The sequence below is a fragment of the Hoplias malabaricus genome, chromosome 14 (genome assembly GCF_029633855.1).
Source record: "Hoplias malabaricus isolate fHopMal1 chromosome 14, fHopMal1.hap1, whole genome shotgun sequence".
Classification (NCBI taxonomy): Eukaryota; Metazoa; Chordata; class Actinopteri; order Characiformes; family Erythrinidae; genus Hoplias; species Hoplias malabaricus.
In genome coordinates, this window is record NC_089813.1 from 33,994,309 (window position 1) to 34,014,172 (window position 19,864).

General features: G+C 35.7%; 2 protein-coding genes across 6 annotated transcripts in view; both read left to right on the forward strand.

Annotated features, from left to right (window-relative positions):
* The window catches only part of LOC136666251 (tumor necrosis factor receptor superfamily member 14-like), a 29,818-nt gene extending 16,328 nt beyond the window's left edge, over positions 1-13,490 (forward strand). For 2 of the 5 annotated variants that reach the window (XM_066644339.1, XM_066644340.1), the window contains 11 exons: positions 250-337; positions 1,243-1,406; positions 1,499-1,539; positions 1,723-1,759; positions 4,989-5,114; positions 5,274-5,429; positions 5,737-5,824; positions 6,989-7,167; positions 7,256-7,293; positions 7,446-7,486; positions 8,391-11,974. In XM_066644339.1, the coding sequence (XP_066500436.1) occupies positions 250-337; positions 1,243-1,406; positions 1,499-1,539; positions 1,723-1,759; positions 4,989-5,114; positions 5,274-5,429; positions 5,737-5,824; positions 6,989-7,167; positions 7,256-7,293; positions 7,446-7,486; positions 8,391-8,415 (983 nt within the window). In that variant the 3' untranslated portion in view covers positions 8,416-11,974. Of the gene's footprint in view, positions 1-249; positions 338-1,242; positions 1,407-1,498; positions 1,540-1,722; positions 1,760-4,988; positions 5,115-5,273; positions 5,430-5,566; positions 5,629-5,736; positions 5,825-6,988; positions 7,168-7,255; positions 7,294-7,445; positions 7,487-8,390; positions 11,975-13,175 lie in introns of those variants that run through there. The other 3 variants (XR_010795348.1, XM_066644341.1, XM_066644342.1) reach the window with 3 other exon arrangements.
* A 29-nt stretch (positions 13,491-13,519) lies between these two features.
* Positions 13,520-18,953, forward strand: LOC136666258 (tumor necrosis factor receptor superfamily member 14-like). Its single transcript, XM_066644356.1, has 7 exons — positions 13,520-14,122; positions 14,738-14,863; positions 15,384-15,539; positions 15,645-15,732; positions 16,923-17,098; positions 17,184-17,227; positions 17,339-18,953. Exons 1-7 carry the CDS (start codon positions 13,981-13,983, stop codon positions 17,384-17,386), a joined length of 780 nt encoding a protein of 259 aa, XP_066500453.1. The 5' UTR covers positions 13,520-13,980; the 3' UTR covers positions 17,387-18,953.
* The last annotated feature ends 911 nt before the right edge of the window (positions 18,954-19,864 follow it).

Here is a 19,864-nt window from a genome sequence, read left to right on the forward strand (position 1 = left end):
TGAGAGTATGTGTAGCTGCCAAGGAACCACTGGTGTACCCTGTCAACATCAGTGAATATGTTTGGGACATTTAGAATAAGAAAATACAATAAACATCACAGAAAGACATTGTGTGGAAATAATTCTAAAAGCTAAAACAGAATGCAAGTTGTATTAAAAGCAAAGGTAGATACATTAAACACTGTTTTTTGAGACTTCTGAACAGCCTTGTCATTAACAAGAAATGAGTAAAAATGACATGTTTTACAGGAACACTATTTACAGACACTGAATGTGCTGACTGTTCAGATTATACCTTCTCAAATGGCTCTCTTCAGATTTGTCAACCACATACAGGGTGAGTCCTCACTTCCTCATGGTCACTGAAACTATTCTGATCCGGCATTTTTTTTAGGCAGATAGAGAATTTAGTTTTTTGGTCATATCACCCAGCCCTAAATTAGGGATGCACAGATACCACTTTTTACCTTCTGATACCGATATTTCATGTTCAAGTATTTGTCGATACAAAGTACCGATACCAACTCTATCTATCTTAATTACTGGATAGGTGGCTATAAATCCAGATATTTATACTGCAGTACATATTTTATTTTGTTAAAGCTGTGTTCTGTATCACTAATAAGATATAGTTAGCTTGAATGAACAACATTTGCTTTTTATTAACTGCACATTAAAAATTGTATAGAGTCAGAGCCATGTATAATAAATATTTCCATAATGCAGTAACAGGTACATTTAAAGCAGCAGGCGCAACATAAATAGAAAGACATAATCTAGCCTGACTGAACAGCTTTTTACACTGTCATAAGGATATTTGTCATGACTGTGAAATGCACTATAAGACTGCTGCTGACCTGTTAGTGTGCTTGTTTGTGATTGCTTGAATGAAGTGAGTGTTCTTTGGCATGCGTTAAGCTGGGGTTACACTACACGACTTTTAACCAATTTCTAAATATTTTTGAATTGAAATCATGTTTCAGACCAGTCGTAGCGTATCAAATGTTTGATTTTTTCTACCTGACTTTGGCCATAGAACAGAAAATAAACAGCCGCATGCAATGAAGCTTTACAGCAGAGGACAGATAAAACTTTGAAAAACTACAATATATTACATAGTGCTGAATGCACATGTAATATATTGTATATATTACATAATTATTAATGAGTATTATCTGTAGGAGAACATAGTGAGACTTAAACACGCGTCTCAGTCATAAATTATATTTCTCTCTTTGACAGATGTGAAGATCTGGGGCTTAAAGAAATAAAGGCAGGGACCAATTCTACTGATGCTGAATGTGGAAATAAAACATCCTCTGGTCTGATAGCTGGAGCCGCATTTTCAACTTTTATAATTGTGGCTGTAGTGGCAGCAGCAGCAGTTATGTTTCATAAAAAAAAATGTACATTTGAAGGTTTAATATTTATTTAACTATTGAGACCAAAATGTTGTATTAATTTTTACATTTTATTTAAAACGGCTGTGCTTTCTTAGCAGCTCTGAAAAATGACAACATGGAATTAGAAATGGCACCTGTAAGTATTTCTTTTTTAATTCAATTAACTAAATATTGTGTGTAAGTGGCATTTTAATGTCTTCTCTTTTAGAATTCCAACAAAAGAAATGAAACAGAGAAAGAAAAATAAACAGAATATTATTCTGAATATGCCTGAAATTATTAATTATATATTTATATATTTTTTCCCATTCCAAGGTAGCACCCTCCTCACAGACACCTATGTTGCCATAAAGCAGGTAAGACACAATGGAAAGTGATAAATGTTTTTGAATTAAAATAATGCAGTCAGGATTAAACAAAATATTATTTCTGGTTGGTTTTCTAATCTTTTTTTGTTTAGCTTTTTTCTGATGGGCTTATTCTACAGTATGTTAACTTGTACAGCCAGCTTAATATTCAAAGCAATAAGGCACAAGAAGCCATGTGGTTCTGCTACTTTGTGGAGGTTTTTGGCATGGCAAAAGCCAAATTCATAATTTTATACTTATTAAAGATTGATTTTAGGTTTCATTAGTCTAGTCCAGGGGTAATCATTTAAAATTAATTTAGGTCTAGTTAGAGAAAATTTTCTCAAACCAAGGTCCAGAACATAATGTATAACCTGCATTATGACCAGTGCCTTATCCTGCATATTGAAGTAGCCTTGCAGTTATAGCAAAGTTTTATGTAGTTAACTGAATGTTAAATCAAATTCCAATAAATTGAGTACAAAAAGCCAGGCACAAATAGAACCTCATCTAGATTTCTCAGAAGAGAGCAGCCTGAGAATCCGGAACAATATGTTCCTGTTGGTCTGGCTGCATAAATGGTATTATATGAATGTTAAAGCACAGAGAGGATACTTTGGAATTCCCCTCTTGTCCAGAAAAGTGAAAGTACTTTAATGAGCATTTAACATAGCAGTATATTAGTTTGTTCACTTGTGTGTGGCTGTATTTTTTTAAATTATGATTGTTAAATAGACAATTACCTTATATAGAGCACATTTCATTGGAATCTAGCTTTATCAGGTGTAACAGTAGAGAGGAGTATGAACTCAAGAAAATAGCGACTTCTTTGATTGATGTACAATAAACAAATTTGAAAACAGTTTCTGTAATTGAGAGATTGTAGTGGACTTTAGAAAGCTCTAAAAAGAGAACTTGTAAGTATGTGTCTTTTTACCAGTCTGTTTTGCTATTAATATTTTCTGTGCTGTTGTGTGCTGGGGAAACAGCATTAACAAACAAGTTCTGAAAAAAGTGAACAAATCGATAAGAAAGGCTGATGCTGTTGTAGGAATCAAGCTGGACTCTCAGAAAGTTTCATATGGAAAGTACATTACATCCCCTGCACATAACAGTGGAAAAACAGAGAAGCATATTCAGTGGAAGGTTGATACAGATTTTTTAACAAATGTTTGTAATGGCAGACTGCATGGCTAGGTGCTTGATTTTAAAGACCTGTGTCAATGGAACTGAATGAAATGGGTCTGTTTTGGTTCCTGGATGTATTCCCCTGGTCATGTGACCTTCCTGCGCTTGTGTTGCCCTGGTCATTTGATCATCCTTTCCTTGTGTCACATTTTTAAATTTGGTTCCAGGTGTATCTTGTGTTGTTCCTTACAACACACCCCAATCATGATATCAGTTATTAGTGTGTCCTAATACTTTCATCCATATAATGAATGTTTAAGTCACATAACTTACACAAAATGCGTGATGCCCTGTGATGGACTGATGCCCTGTTCAGGGCTTGTTTATTCCTTATACTTTCTGATTCCCATGTAGACTCCAGACCCACTAGGACCCTGGCATGAATGAAACAATTACAGAAAATGAAGGAATAAATAAATGAATAAAAATGATACTCTGAAGCACATATTGTGGACAAACTATGCTAATATATATTCATTGATTTCCCCACATTACTTTCAGGTTCTGTTCTTGAGTTTCAGGAATCTCTTTTTCAGCATGTGTTATGCTTCATGAGAAAGTACCAGAAAGGTTCAAATGTTGTGTTACAATTTATTTATATAAATATGTAATATTAAGATAATTTATTTAATTTAATTAAATAAAATGAATTTAATGTTGATTGTAATCTTTGGTACATTGATAATTCTCATCAACTCGGTTGTTATAAGCTGAATATTCATTTCCTTAAAAAAATGATTTCTGCTTTCTGAAATATTTTCTCTATTTTTTCAGCAAACTATGGATTATGATTTTTCAAGAGAACACTGGGCTACTCGCAACACTGAGAATTAAACTGATTTTTGTAGTTTATCTACCAATCATAAACATTTCATCAGCAGGAAATGAACCATGAGATGGATTTAATTCTGAAATGATCTGAAGCCAAACAGAGGAACAGATGAAATTTTTTTGTTCATCTTTGGTTTCTTTGGAAACATTTATATGTCTTTCACTATTACTACAGACTGTACAAGCACATAAATCATGACTAAATTGGACATATTTTTTATTATTGCTGCTGTTTTCTTTCTGAATTTTGGACTGAAACACTGTATAGTTTTATCCAGTATGGTAAAAACTGGAAGTAAATGTATTTAAAAAATACATATATTTGTTACAGAGTTACACTCTCAGGAAGAAAAAAGTGCAGTGGAGATTCATTATTGTGACTAAAATTTTTTTTAGAGCCCAGTTGTGTTCCCTAAAGGTACATTACATTCTCTTTTTCCAGAATGAAAGGTAAACTTTCATTATAGAGCAGTGTAATTTCATAACTTAATCCTAGAGAAGAAGTGGGGCATATTAAATCAACACAATTTTAAAATCTACAATTAGAATAAGGTACAATTATGCTCCCAAATTAAAAGGTACATGTACTCTTGAAGGACAATTTCTCTGACAGTTTACAAAGCACAAAGAAGCGGAGGTAAATGCAGAAATATTTTATTAATGAAGAATGAACAAGAAAATTGAAGAATGATACTGAACTAAAAAAAGAAAAAGACTAAACATACTGAACTAAAGTTTAAGAGAACTAAGAGATAAAACATTAAAGAATAAGGTCAGGACAAAATGAGAAACAAAAACCAAATGGACATAAGCTTGAATAACAAATAAGAGGGAACCAGAGACAGGAATTGCAGAAACTTAATTCTGGAGCATATTTACAGCACAAGCCTCCTCAGTGAATTATGAGGGCTCTATGAGGATTTTATTTAAATAGTACTTATGAATTCTTCATTATAATGAGATCAGGAAAGTTGTTATCTAGTAATACATTTTTCTTTCATATTTGTAATGGCAAATAGTTCACCACATTTGTCAAAAATTATAAAATCCCTTTACATTCACATATATAGTTTTGAATATTTTGGTTTCCATGTTAAAAATTAAAGAATGAGGCTTTATTATGTGATGACACATTTGAAACAGAACATCTTTCTTAAAAAATGACATTTTTCAAAACTAATTAGGACATGCTTTATAACAATGATATGTTTGTTTTTAGGTAACCGTGTTTCTAGGCATTGCACAGAGGATACCACCACAACTTGTGTTCCTTGTCTTGATTCCACTTATCTTGATGCACCCAATGGACTCTCAATCTGCTTTAACTGCACTGTGTGTGATCCTAGTAAGTCTGTCTATCATAAGTAGACTTCTATGTGGTTTGAATTTAATATTACACAAAACATTATTTACAGTATAGTTTGGCTCAGGATTCACAGTGACCCTGAACAGGTTGTGGTTACATAAAATATGAACTAATGAATAGTCTTTGTGTTTTTCACAGGTCAGGGTTTAAGAGTAAAGACTTCCTGCACTAGAGAGTCAGACACGGTGTTTGAGCCACTAGATGGACACTACTGCTTAGAAAAAAAGAGAATTAGCTGTTCTTTAGCTGCAAAACACACACCCTGTCTCCCAGGACAGTACATAAAACAAAGAGGTTGGTGAAATAATAATAGTAGACTTTCCAGCAATAACGTGTATAATACAGGATGAGTCAAAAGTCACAGGACACCCTTTTATTTCTTTGATATGTTACATGACCACCTTGGACTTGCACTTAATCCAATATGGCAGCTTTCAAGATGGTTTTCGGGACAGGCCACCTCACCCCTCATCCATCTTGTTGGAGTATTGAGGTAAAACAGTGTCCTGCATCTTCTGACTCACCCTGTAGTTTTCTCTTTAAATAATTGAGTCTGATTTTTTTTTTTACTGTAACTGAACAGAACTTGTATATTTTATAGGAACAGCTTTTACAGACACTAAATGTGCTGAATGTTCAGATGATACTTACTCAAATGGCTCTCTTCAAATTTGTCAAACACATACACAGTAAGTCTCCACTTTTTCAGTGACACAAGGGGTTATTCTGATCTTAATTAATATCATTAGGAGGAGATTTTCAAAAAAAAGATACGAATAATGACAATCTAAACACATAATTTCATAATAAAACCACATTTATAGATTTTATCTCTGTATGGTACTGCCCCACCAAAACAGCTACACACTTTTCACCAAGCTAGTCATTTCCATTTATTTACTCTGACAGCTGTGAAGATTCTGAATCTGGAATAACTATTAGTTAGTAGGGTTTTTCCTCATGACCTGTGAGAATAAAAGTGTTAAGAAATAAAACAGTGGAATAGGATAATGTTAGGAATAAGATTAGGGACATACTCCATCCACTCGGGGGTCTCCTTATATGAACCCACGTGAATAGGATGGCCCCAAATCACCAAGTTGACTACACTGAGCAACATTTTGGACCCTGACATGATGTTTCACAAGGTCAATACGTCACAACTTAAACCAGGATTGTTCTTTGCTCCATCCCAAAGGGGAGGAAACCAGTATTCTGATTAGACCAGAGTGGGCCGAAGGTGGTGCGTGGTCCTTAGAGCCCTCTCTTTAGGTTTGGCAGCAATTGGAACAAAGAAACTTAGTCAGAAACTGTGGCTGTATGTACCTCCAGTATCCGAGACTGGAATTAAGTTACTCGTAGTTTGATACATGGTTCTCTTGCGAGGGCGCAGTTGCTCTGCCAATTTACTCTAAAGCGTTTCTTTGTAAGAATTGAATGGTGTTCCAATCTGATTTTCATGTGAAGTCCCAAAACTTGGTTGAGATTTTTAATGTTGAACGTGCATAGTTTGATTTGATCAGAAAGACATAGGTTATTCTGATGGTCTTTGACAAAAAAAGAGATGTTTAGTGGTCTCTAGATTCTGACTCCCTGCAGATAATCGAGTTGTTAGGTGTGAAAAGGACACCTGTGTAGATTCTTTTATCATAAATTTTAACTACAAAGGCACCAGCTGCAATGCTGGGGGAGGGGGTCTGCCTGTTATGACTACGTCTTATCATTTACAGGTTTCTAGCACAGGATGATAATACTTGCTTAAAAGTTACCTGAACAAATAGAGAATTCTAGATGTACTACATAATAAAAGTGACCAAATGTTAAATGTCATCAAATATGTTTCTCTCTGACAGGTGTGAAGATCTGGGGCTTACAGAAATAAAGGCAGGAACCAATTCTACTGATGCTGAATGTGGAAATAAAACATCCCCTCATCTGATAGCTGGGGTTACAATTTCAATTTTTATAATTGTGGCTGTAGTAGCAGCAGTTATGTTTCACAAACAAAATGTTCATTTGTCCATTTGTTCAGGTAAGGGTTTAATACTTCTTTAACTATTGAGACCAAAATGTTGTATTAATCTTTTATATTTTATTTAAAACCGCTGTTTTCCTAGCAGCTCTGAAAAATGACAACATTGAATTAGGACTGGGACCTGTAAGTATTTTGTTTTTTTTTCTGTTAGCTAAATATTGTGTGTTAGGAGTATTTTAACGTGTTCCCTTTTACAATTACAACAAGAAATTTAAATTTAGAAAGAAAAATGAAGACCATTTGTTTGAAATTATTATTTATTTTTCCATTCCAAGGTAGCACCCTCTTCAGAGATACCTATGTTGATAAAAAGCAGGTGAGACACATTGGAAAGTGATACATGTTTTACTTTTTTTTTATTGAAACAATGCACTCAAGTCTAACCAGTCTATTTCTTTTTGTTTTTCAAATTAATTATTATTTTATTAATAATAATTAATAATAATTATTAAAGCAATAAACCACAAGAAACCATGTGGTTCTGTCATTTTATCATGTGGAAGTGTTAGGCATGCAAAAAGCCAAATTTGTAATTTTACGCTTCTTACAATTGATTAAGGATTAAGGATTGATAAGGATTAAGTTGAATTTTATTCTAATTACTATAGATTGTAAATGCTTATCTCTTAGCATTTGCAGATATTTACATTAAAAATATCAATATTGGTCTACAATTCCAATAGCGTTACCTTATCAATTTTTTTAGTTTCTTGTATCTGTATTTACCAAGAGCATCAATAGTTTTGTAGCTGAGTACACATAAGTAAAATAATCAACACCCTTTCCATTCCTTATCACTTGACTGGAAAAAAGCATGTATAACCTGGCTGTTTTAAGATACATTCTGTGACTGCAAGCTGAGACGTTTCAGGTCTTTCAAAATCAGACACCCTCACTTTCAGTTCCCGGCTTGCATCCCAGTAGCACTGGACCACAGACTTGTCCTCTTAATCCAAAGATTTCTTTTACACTTTAGTTTTTGTTTAGGGCCAAAGGTTAAATGGAAAAGAACAAGATTATCTGGCTAGAAAGGCATTTGTTAATTGTTTTGTTAGAATGGATCTGTTTATGTATTAATGTTCAACAACATATATATGCAACTATTTACATCAACTCCCTCTAACCAGACCTTAGACCCAGTGCAGGTTTTTGACCAAACCAAAATATTGCCACCCTATTGAACAACAAACTGAATAATTCAGGCACTGATCTGTTTTCAGTGAGAGACAAGGGACTGCTGTTTAAACTGCTTCAAAGAGACCTGGATGTCTGTTTTCTCTTCATCGCATGGACAGAACATGGGCCTCTCTGTGAAAAGCAAAGGAGGTGGTGTATTTATTTATTTTTTTTTCGATCAGCATTGCTTGGTGAGAGTCCACTTGATTGACAATAAAAAACTAAACCTGAGGAAAGTTTCTCCCAAGTACTTTCAGGATATCACATGCAGTACTGGGAAACATGCAAACTGAATCATTGCTACAACCCTTCTGAGACACGTACAAAGACCTCTCCATTTAGCATATTGGAGCACTCCTCTATCCTGCTCCTGCCCACCCTTAAGCTGAGGGTGAAATGGGAGCTGCACACCTTCAGGGCAATACTGCACTTCCTTACCAGGAAAATCACACTGTGCCCAAAGAGAGGGCCTCCACCACCGCTGAGACTGACCCTCCCACTGTCTCAGTAGCTGAGATTCACAGATCCATAGTCATCATTAAATTTGCTGATGACATGACGATCTCCAAAACAGGCTTGATCACCACCAACAACAAAGCAGCCTACAGAGGGGTGGCCAGGAAAACAAATGATCTATAAATGTAACGAGAAACCAAGGAGTAGGTAGTGGACTACAGGAAGCAGGAGAGAGTGCGCCCACCCATCTCCATCAAAAGAGTCACTGTGGAGGTCAGCAGCTTCAATTTCCTCACATCCAATAGAGCCGTGCATGGACAGATTATGTAAAAGTATGTAAAGTAATCTCAGCACCTCTGCTGATACTTAATGAATTTCCCAGTGGTGTCCTGTAAAGAGCCTGTACACCATTCAACAATTGAAACAGTGGATTGACACACATTTGTGCAAGGAAAACTACATATGGAACTAAATATGTATTGTAAAAAACATCATCATCATCTTTTCCATTTCAGGGTCGCGGTTTGTAAAAAACATTAAATATGTAATTCCAAAAACACTGTCATATTTCATAAAGACATGAAATATGAATTTGATTCCTCTTTTAATTAGTGTTTGTAAGAGTGCCTAATTTTCAAGCAAAATAAATTAAATTAATTCCTAAAATACGCCATCTGCATAAATACTTTTTTTTCTGCCAAAAATGTTAATAAACAATATATTTAAAAATAACGTCGTCGAAACAAAAAAGAAAACCTTTTAACCTTTACCCCAAACAGTAAATAAAGCCTTCTTTCACTCCATGTTCTGTTTTTTGGTTCACTCTCTGCGTACTTCGTGTTTTTGTTTGGACATTGTTTCACTTTGACATGGTTCATAGCGTAGCGTCTCCTGTCTCTCGCTCCAAATAGTTCCAGCAGAATCCAACTCTGAACTGAACAGAACAGCTTTCAGCGCGGAGGTGAGCACATTCAATTACTTTTTAAACCACGAACGTTCACCGTGTTTAGTTTTGGATGTGCTTCTCAAACTGTGAGTGAGACAATATTTAACTGATTCTGGAACTTACCCCTGTGTTAAACTGTAACTTAATGTGAAAAAACGATGAGAAAAACACTTCCTGTTTGTGCTGTCCTTATTTCATTGATTTTTCCCGGGATATTTTATATTTGAGAATATGTATGTGACAGCGAGCCGTTACTAAAATAAAAATGGAAAGAGTAGCCTGTGAAAATACAGATAAAAGAAACGAAAGCCAGTTACTGGCGATCACTATACAACTTGGGAAGAGCTGCTGGTAAAAATACAATCACGTAAATTTGAAATCATCCATTATCTGTAACCGCTCATCCAATTCAGGGTCGAGGTGGGTCCAGAGCCTACCTGGAATCATTGGGCGCAAGGCAGGAATACACCCTGGAGGGGGCGCCAGTCCTTCACAGGGCAACACAGACACACACATTCACTCACACCTACGGACACTTTTGAGTCATCAATCCACCTACCAATGTGTGTTTTTGGACTGTGGGAGGAAACCGGAGCACCCGGAAGAAACCCACGTGGACACGAGGAGAACACACCAACTCCTCACAGACAGTCACCCAGAGCGGGAATCAAACCCACAACCTCCAGGCTCCTGGAGCTGTCTGACTGCGACACAACCTGCTGCGCCACCGTGCTGCCCAATTTGAAATCATCAACGTTTTAATATGAAAATTGTGAATAAAAAACAAACCTCTACATCGTGTGGAAGGGAAAAAAATAAAAGTAAAGTAAAATTGAAATTCAAATATGATGCTGGTAAATTACAGGAAAAAATTGGTTGTTGCTCACTTTTTTGCCTTTTGCTGTGGTAGGTAGATATTGTAGTGAAATTATGTACACTTTTCTGTGTAAACAGTTTGAATATAGGACATACTGATGCTCATTCAATCTCCACAACCTGGCAACCATTATGACTTTGCGTCTGTGTAGGAGAGGAATGGGGTCAGAGAACTCTATCCGGTGTTTTGGATTGGGACTGCTGTAGCCATTTTAAATACGTTCTTTCAGTATTACAGATTGCTCCTTTAAGTGGTTATGAGTTTCATTGAAAAAAAGGAAAACAGAAATAATGATTTATTCATTAGACTACATTTAACATAATATAAGGAAAAGACACCCATTATTGTTGCATTCCATAAAACAACATTAGGTTTTGTAGGTGCATATGACAGAAAAATCTTAAAACTGGAGTATTGCTCCACATTGTTAAAAAGTCAAAGTCTTGCAAGATATTTATTCCAATAAATCCAAGTGCAAAAAAGAGTAACAAACCAAGTAAAGGCTTTAGGTTTTTGCTAACTTCAGTGCTCATTTATACAGAAATATTTACATTTTTATATAAAATCTGATTGACACCACAGAGCTGTGTGTAATGGAGTTAAGTCCAGTCACAGTCTCATTTAATGAATATATTGACTAACCCACTCACTCTGGCTCTCTGGTGTCCTGCCTAGAGATTCCATCTGTTTTCGTGTCATTTTAAAGTTAAACAGGTTTTACAGATGTACTCCCCACACAGGCATTAACAATCAGATGTGTCCACGGTATTTTAAGTGTATTTATTATTTTTCTTTTAAAATGTATTTTATATTATATTTGTATTTGTTGTGCTGCCTTGTATTTATATGGCTTGTCTTTGACTTTTTTCCCTCTCTGTTTCTGGCACTGTCATCGTCAGAATAAAAATATGTTCCTATTGGTCTGGCTGCATAAATGGTATTACATGAATGTGAATGCACAGAGAGGATCCTTATGTAGGGGACATTTCACTGGAATATCACTTCGTCAGCTATAACAGGAGATGGGAGTGTGAAAACTGAAATAATGACTTTTACTGTAAAATAAATCAATAAAATGACAATTAAACAACAAACTCATTCATTGTTTGAAACTGCTTATCCAGTTCAGGGTCGCGGTGGGTCCGGAGCCTACCCAGAACACACCCAGGAGGGGGTGCTAGTCCTTCAGGGTGACACACACTCACACATTCATTCACACCTATGGACACTTGAGTCACCAATCCACTTACCAATGTCTTTTTGGACCATGGGAGGAAACAGGAGCACCCGGAGGAAACCCATGCGGTTGTAGAGAATGCGGAGGTCACTGGTACATACGTGCACCTGAACAACAAACTGAACTGGAGTTGTAAGGCCTGTGCAGTTTTCAAGTAATGATAGAGCTGTTGGTTCTTAAACAGAAGTCATTTGGGCCAAGCACACATTCCCATGTACATCCTACTAATCTGTTTTTGCTAGTAATATTTTCTGTGCTGTTGTGTGCTGGGGAAACAGCATTAACAAACACGTTCTGAAAAAACTGAACAATCTTATAAGTAAAGCTGATGCTGTTGTATTAGTCAAGCTGGACTCTCAGAAAGCTGCACATAACAGTGGAAAAACAGAGAAGCATATTCAGTGGAAAGTTGATACTGATGGAGTGTGTTAAAGTGCACTCTGAGACTCAACTTTGCCTGAATGAAACTGATTGGTCCCTGTATTCCCCTGGTCATGTGATTTCCCTACTCGTGTTCTCTGGCCGTATGATGTTGTTGCCCTTGTGTTACCCTGGTCATGTGATCATCCCTGTGTTCTTTGTGTCACATTTTAATTTGGTTAAAACTTGTCTTGTGTTGCTCTTTACAACCAGGGCCCCAGTGTAGCGACCCCAGCCGAATAATGGTCTAACTCGATAACTGATGATTCACAGATTTATTTCCTTTAACTTCAGAATTCACCGTAAGAGCTAAATTAAACAAAGATAGTTCACAATTAGTCTGTACAGAAACAATACATAATACAACAGCATGTTTCAGTATAAAACTCAGTTTACTCTCACAGTTCACATTCTCCTAAATGAGAAACTCATAAATCCGGCTCCACACAAATGCCCTTAAGTATTTCAAACGGAGACAAAAGAGAAAACGAGTTTATCATATGAAACACCTTGGACTCTGAATAAACCATACATAAAATTACTTTGTTCGCCATTCAGCTAGGTGCTATTTTTGCCGCTTTTGAGAGCCTTCCAGCAGCCTTATGTCCACTACCAACTTTTCCTTTTCGCGGGCAGCAGCACTAGTGATTGGAGCAGCAGCGTAAGTGGTGAAGCAGCCCTCACCAAAATAAGAGTCTTTATTTTTTACAGGAATACCCCCAAAAAAATTAACTAAAGTTAAATAATTGAAATTGTTACATGTTTTATAATTAAAGGAAGAGTTGTCAAAGCTTCATTATTAATATATATATATATATATATATATATATATATATATATATATATATAATTATTTGAAATGTGCTTTTCTAAAATATTTGTTATTTTTTCAGCTCCTTCTCCAAAGAATGAAAACTGTCTTCCAGGAGAAAAACAAAAAGATTTTTGCCATTCTTATTTATAATCAACATGAACAGAACATGAAAAGGATCTAAATCTGAAATCTGAAATGATCTGAAACCAAACAGAGGAACAGATGAAATGTTCAGGGGAAACGTTTATTTTCATTTCTTTTGCTATTCCAAGAGACGTGAAGATGATCAATAACTTGGACATATTTTTTATCATTGCTGCTGTTTTCTTTCTGAATTTTGGACTGTGTTATGGTGTTTGTGCCAGAGCTGAGTATGAGATCGATGGAGAATGTTGTCCCATGTGTGCAGCTGGTAAGTCAAAATCTGAGACATAAAGTATGTTAAAACTGAACATAAATGTGTTTAAAGGGCACACATTATACATTTTCCCTAGATATGTAATATTTTTTCTTTTAGGTCCAAATCATTTATAATATATTTAAATGTATATTAACTCTAGTTTAATTGACTGCCCTGATTTGTACTTTATACAAAAAGCTATCACAGTCAAAGCACTCCCTATAAAAAGAGTTTCATTGGGCAGAGGTAAAAACAGATGTAGGTGAGAGAAGGTCTGAATTTCTTTTACTTTTTTTTGTCACATCACAGATTTTGTGAGTTTAAATAATTATCATATATGGGGGAAATGGACTTGAGTTGGCGATATGAGAAGAATTAAAATAAATAATTAGTACATTGTCACCACGATTACGATTAATGAACGATTATTGCGTTTTTGTATTTTTGACCCTTATAGTTCAGTTACAATATTCTCCAGTATTAAATGTGGGACATTTTTGCTAATGTCTCTGGGAGCGTGTTCCTCTTGTTTTTTGAGCACTGTTTATATTTGGTGTGTGATTGTGCTTTGGTCGTTAAAATTGTTTTTTTTTTTTCAGCTTTTACAGACGCTGTGATTTTCTTTGGTACGAGTTGCTCGAGTCGCTTGGTTGGCCTCTTCATTTAGGTTGCTTTCATGTGGCAGATAGGGGCAGAATCATGTGACTACAGCTTGGTAGTGTGGTTTTAAAGGAATAGTACATGAACACACTGGGGGAGACTTAGCAGAATAAAAAATAAATAAATATAATCAATATAGACAAGATTATGTTGATTAGAAGGTCTGAATCTCAATTTTGATTAATTGCCCAGCCTTAGAGTGAATAATTTATTTAGATTCTACTTATGTATTTTCGTTATAATGAAGTCAGTAAAGTTCTGTGGTATGTGACCTGTAATACATTTGTCTGAGCCTGTGATGTAAAAATAGCCACAATGCCCAGAGAAAATAATTGCACAAAGTAAAGAGTGTGATGAATGTTCCAATAGAATTTGTCCAAAATTATAAATTAAATCCCTTTGACATATTTAAATTGACATATTTAAAAAAGATTTGAACATTTTTGCTTCCCCATTAAAATTCTGGAGCAATGAGATTTTATTTTGAGTGATGACACACATTTGGTACAAAACATCCTCATTAAAAATGATATCTGTCCAAATTCAGTCATGGTTTATAACAATGACATGTTTGTTTTTAGGGTACCGTGTTTATAGGCATTGCAAAGAGGATACCGCCATAACCTGTGTTCCTTGTCTTGATTCCACGTATCTTGATGCACCCAGTGGCCTCTTACAATGTTTCAGCTGTGCAGTCTGTGATCCTGGTAAGTCTGTCCTTCATAAGAATATTTCTGTGTGCTTTGTATTTAATGTGATACAAAACATGTTCTTTAAAGTAAAACTGCAAATGCCTTCTCTTACAGTTACTTTGCTGGAGATAGTTTTCTTGTACAGATTCTAAAATGTGGAATTGTTTTTCCAGAACATATTTTCTCAGGTGTTCTTTACTTATGTGTAAAGCACAGTAAAATAAAGTGACAAAATTATGTCTTAAATATATCATTATGTTTGTGAGGTCAGAGATGAATTGAAGATTTTGATGTGTTCTCTCTGTGTCTGTGAGAGTTTCCTCTGCAGTCCAAAAATGATTTAGTAGGTGGATTGGCTATTTTAGAAAGTGTCCAGAGGGGTGTGTGTGAGTGAATGAGAGTGTGTGATGGGCCTGGTCAGGGGTGTGTTCCCGCCTTGCACCCAATTGAACCTGTTTCAGACCCACTGTGACACTGAACAGGATAATGTTGTTACATAAAAATTAATGAATAAATAGTATCTTGTTTTTCATAGGTCAGGGTTTAAGAGTAAAGACTCCCTGCACTCGATCATCAGACACAACTTGTGAGCCACTAGATGGACACTACTGCTTAGAAAAAAACAGAGGCAGCTGTTCTTTAGCCACAAAACACACAGCCTGTCTCCCAGGACAGTACATACAACAAAGAGGTTGGTGAAATTTTCTAGCAATACTTTTAAAGTATTTTACTACTTTACACAAGTGGGGTTCACTGTATTTAGCGTGACTGAAAACAGGATTTGTATGTTCTGCAGGAACAGCTTTTACAGATACTGAATGTGGAGAATGCTCAGATGGGACCTATTCAAACGGCTCACTTCACATTTGTTCAACATATACAAAGTAAGTGCTGTTTTTTCCAGTGGCACAATGAGTTATTCTCAACTGAAGATTATTGCCATTATCAGGAAATTTTTAAACGTAGATATGAATGCCATGTAAACATTATTTTACAATAATGTGTAGATTTTTAGTGTTGGACAGGCAACATGAGTGATTTAGTATAGTCTTATGAAAGTGCACTAGGAATGACAAGGAATGAGGAAGCAATTGCTGAAAAAAAAAAAAACTAAGGACAAAAATAACATGCTCAAAGTGACCAAAAAGAAGAAGAGAGACAAACAACCAAAACAGACCAAAAGAAATGAGACAGATCCAAAGAGATTAGAAAATGTCAATGAGACTAGTACACCCAAGGGGAGTAAAGAGCTAATTATACAAACAAACTTGGAATAAGCAAGAACGTGAAATAAGATAATCTTGAAACAAATGTCCCAAACTAAAGGAAACACATACCAGGGGAAAACACACCTTAAATACATACAAACAAAATGAACATAAACCAAGACTGAAAAATCCATGAGGGAGCAGATTATAGAGTAACACCACAACATGAGAGAGACACCATAAGGAAACATACAATGAAGAAAATCTAAAATAAAAAACATGTAGAGAAAGTCATCACAGGACAAAATGGAATGGCAGACAAAACTAAGCAAAAAAAAAGACCCAGGGTATTTAAACTACATACAATAAGGAACTGGTCATATGACAAGAGCTTCTGTAGTCATGACTGACAGTTTCTTGTCCTGCCTCCCATGGGACTTTTAACTCACGCAAAGACTGATCCGTGTCAAAGATGTAGTGTTGCCAGTCTCCTGGCCAAGACAAGGCACTAATCTGACACAGTGAAAGACAAAAATATTGTGTAGTCTGATCCCGGCATAAAACAAACAGTCCACTCTTAAAAAAGTTAAACACAAGGAAACCAAAGAGGAAAACAGAAAAAGAGATAAAAGAAAAAAGAGGCAGAACCAACTCTGACATACAGTTTTTTTTTTTGTTTGTTTCAGTTTTTTTAAACTCCAATGTATATTGGCAGATTTCCAGCTACAGTTATAATCCTTCTCCTCTGTAAATCTGTTTGGGAGAACTGATGATATATTGTTGAATATCCCTGTATAGTTTTGCTCCATTAGACCAACTATGTACTTTTCACCAAGTTACTCATTTCCATTGTTTCACTCTGATAGGTGTGAAGATTCAGGACTTACAGAAATAAAGCCAGGAACAAAGGTTTCTGATGTTGAATGTGGACATAAAATGTCTGCTGTTGTTATAGCTGTACCCCTGTTCCTTGTGGTTTTACTTTTGTCTGCAACAGTTTTTATCTTCTTTAAAAAGAAGGTCATCGTTAAACATTGTACAGGTAAGGGTCTCAATTATGGCTTGAAATGTAATATGTCTGTCTTATTTTTACATTTTAACACATTGTTTCTGTGTTTCTGAATCAGTTGAAGAAGACAGGCTTCCAAAACAAGAAAAAACATCTGAGGGAGTAAGTATTATCTTGGATTAACTGCTTTTAAACATTACAGTAGATTCAACTGTTTATTGCCTTAATGATACAATAACAACTAAAATTATTTTTATCATATGAATTTAACAGGTATTTTTAAAGACAGAAATTTCTTCAGTGAACCCTATAGTTCCTTAACATGAGTAAGTAACATGAAAAAAGACTTCTATTAGATACATGCCCTAAGCATTCCCAATAGATTATATGCCAAAATAAGGTCAGCTATAGCATATATACAGGGTGGGCCATTTATATAGATACACTCTAATAAAATGGGAATGGTTGGTGATATTAACTTCCTGTTTGTGATACATTAGTATATGGGAGGGGGGAAACTATTCAAAATGGGTGGTGACCATGACCATTTTGAAGTCGGCCATTTTGGATACAACTTTTTTTTCAATGGGAAGTGGGTCATGTGACACATCAAACTTATTGGGAATTTCACAAGAAAAACAATGGTGTGCTTGGTTTTAATAACTTTTTTCTTTCATGAGTTATTTATTCCTTCATGAAAACACAGTAATAGTACTCACAACGGAAAAAATGGCAATGTCCTACAATAATACAAAATTACAACATACAACATTTTCACATTATTAAAAAAAATACCATTTACATAAAATTAATAAAAAGTAACTTGAAAAGTAATAATGTATGGGATTACATGCACAAGTACATAGAAAAACAAGCTTTAGCAGTGTTACGTGCAGGTATGTGTTTTTTTTTTCTTTGTTTCTCTGCTGCCACCCTTCACTATAGATGCTGGGTGTACCAATTAGGAGGTGCCATGATCTGCACTACACCAGTCCGGAGTGACTGCTGTGTAGCATTAGGAGGCAGGTCTTGGAACATAAAAAGGCCAGTTGGGAAGGAGCTGGGTGTGGAGGAGCACTATATTTTGATTGAGACTTTGTATGCCGGTTGTGATTAATAGGAACTGTGTTTTCATATGTATCTTTCTGTGATGTTTTCTCGGTGTGCTCCCCACCATTATCTCTCTCTCTCTCTCTCTCTCTCTGTGTATGCTCCAGCCATGTAGCCATGTGAAGAGTGGACAGGCAAGCTCTGGGGGTATATATACTTATATAATGTTTAGATTCAATAGGTAAGGGGTGGGTGCCACTTGTGTATTTATGTTAGGTTTAGTTTTGGCCCAGGAAGATTACTTGTTTTGTTGTTTTTCTTCTTTGCCATCATCCAATGTCCACCTTTACTATTACCGTTTTCCATAATTGTGTTTAACAATATAAGCTGTTTACATACACCAAATACTATTATCTTATTTTTCTTTTACTTCTCTCTATATGTATTTGGATCATACCATCTGTCTTCCCATAACTAAGTAAACTGGTGTTTTCTTTATATTCATTTATTGCTGTGGTGTTTTTCCCTTTCGCCATACACGGGTTACAATATAGGTGTTGCCTCCTCATTATCCCTAGCTATTTCACCTTGAGGAGCGTAACAAAATAAACCAGCTTCAAAAAACAGAAAAATTATAAATTGGCTACACTTAAAGCATAGTCACCCACAATATGTATCACTCTATGCAAACAGAACAATTTTGTATATGGGTTACTTTCAGGCCATTCAAAAGTTAATATGCTCACAGTTTAAGTGCTGCAAAATGGTAATGTTTTAATGGTAATGCTTTGTAGTACTATGTACTTGTGGAACCGCTGGCTAAATTCTCACATTATGGAACATCTATTAAACTTTTCAGTATAAAGTATTGTTTCTTCTTTTTATTCTTAAATTGGTTGCAAGAAGAACAGACCCATTGGAAAGGCCAGGGGCAAATATAACAAAAATGGGTGACATATTAAATTACAGCCTGCTAATTACTGGGTAAGTACAGAGTAAGTATCTGTTAAGTAAAACGGTAGTGGGCTGTTGGACAAAATCCCATTCAGATAAATTGCCAACGCTCGCATAGTTGGCGCAAGGGATTGTAAAATGGGATCCCATGGGCCACTTAAATACATTGGCAACAGACACTGAGTGCTTACCATGTTCTAAATTGATTACCAAGGGCAATAGCTGGTTCACGGGACTCACTTGAGGCGCCCTTGATCTATCCATGAACTCGTGGGGATGAGGGCGTTTGAAAACTTTTACATCCCACTTCCAATCTATTTGAATTGAAGTGATAAATTGGAACTGGGCAACATACAATCTTTACATTGTATTCCCCTGCAAAGGTCAAAAAGCTTTTGTTACCCCTCTGCCAATGTATTTGAATGGATGTCATAGACTGAAAGTGGGAAGTCGGACACAGAACTGACCGATCCCACTCCCAATCTATTTGGATTGAAGTCTGTTATGGCAATTGTCTAAGTGCAACCAGGAAGGAAGACCGATTCTCAGGCCTGAGGAGAAATCAGAGGAATAAAGATACAGAGTCAAGTATTCACTCCAATCTCTAGTTTATTCAAACATTTGTTGCAGTATATATAGGACCCCAGTCACATACACCCCACTGTCATGTGCCCCTTCTTCACGTATACCAAGCATCATGTGTACCGTTCAGACATTATTACATGTCTCATTTCACAAACCAAGACATTCCCTTAATTGGCATGTATCTGTTATCTTCTATTACACTTCTGACAG

What these genes read in the sequence shown, in the direction of transcription:
- LOC136666258 (XM_066644356.1), top strand. Translation starts at nt 13,981, where the DNA reads ATGTGGGACATTTTTGCTAATGTCTCTGGGAGCGTGTTCCTCTTGTTT. An exon ending in CTGTGCAGTCTGTGATCCTG is followed by an intron (nt 14,864 to 15,383) that starts GTAAGTCTGTCC and finishes TGTTTTTCATAG; the next exon opens with GTCAGGGTTTAAGAGTAAAG. An exon ending in CATCGTTAAACATTGTACAG is followed by an intron (nt 17,099 to 17,183) that starts GTAAGGGTCTCA and finishes TTTCTGAATCAG; the next exon opens with TTGAAGAAGACAGGCTTCCA.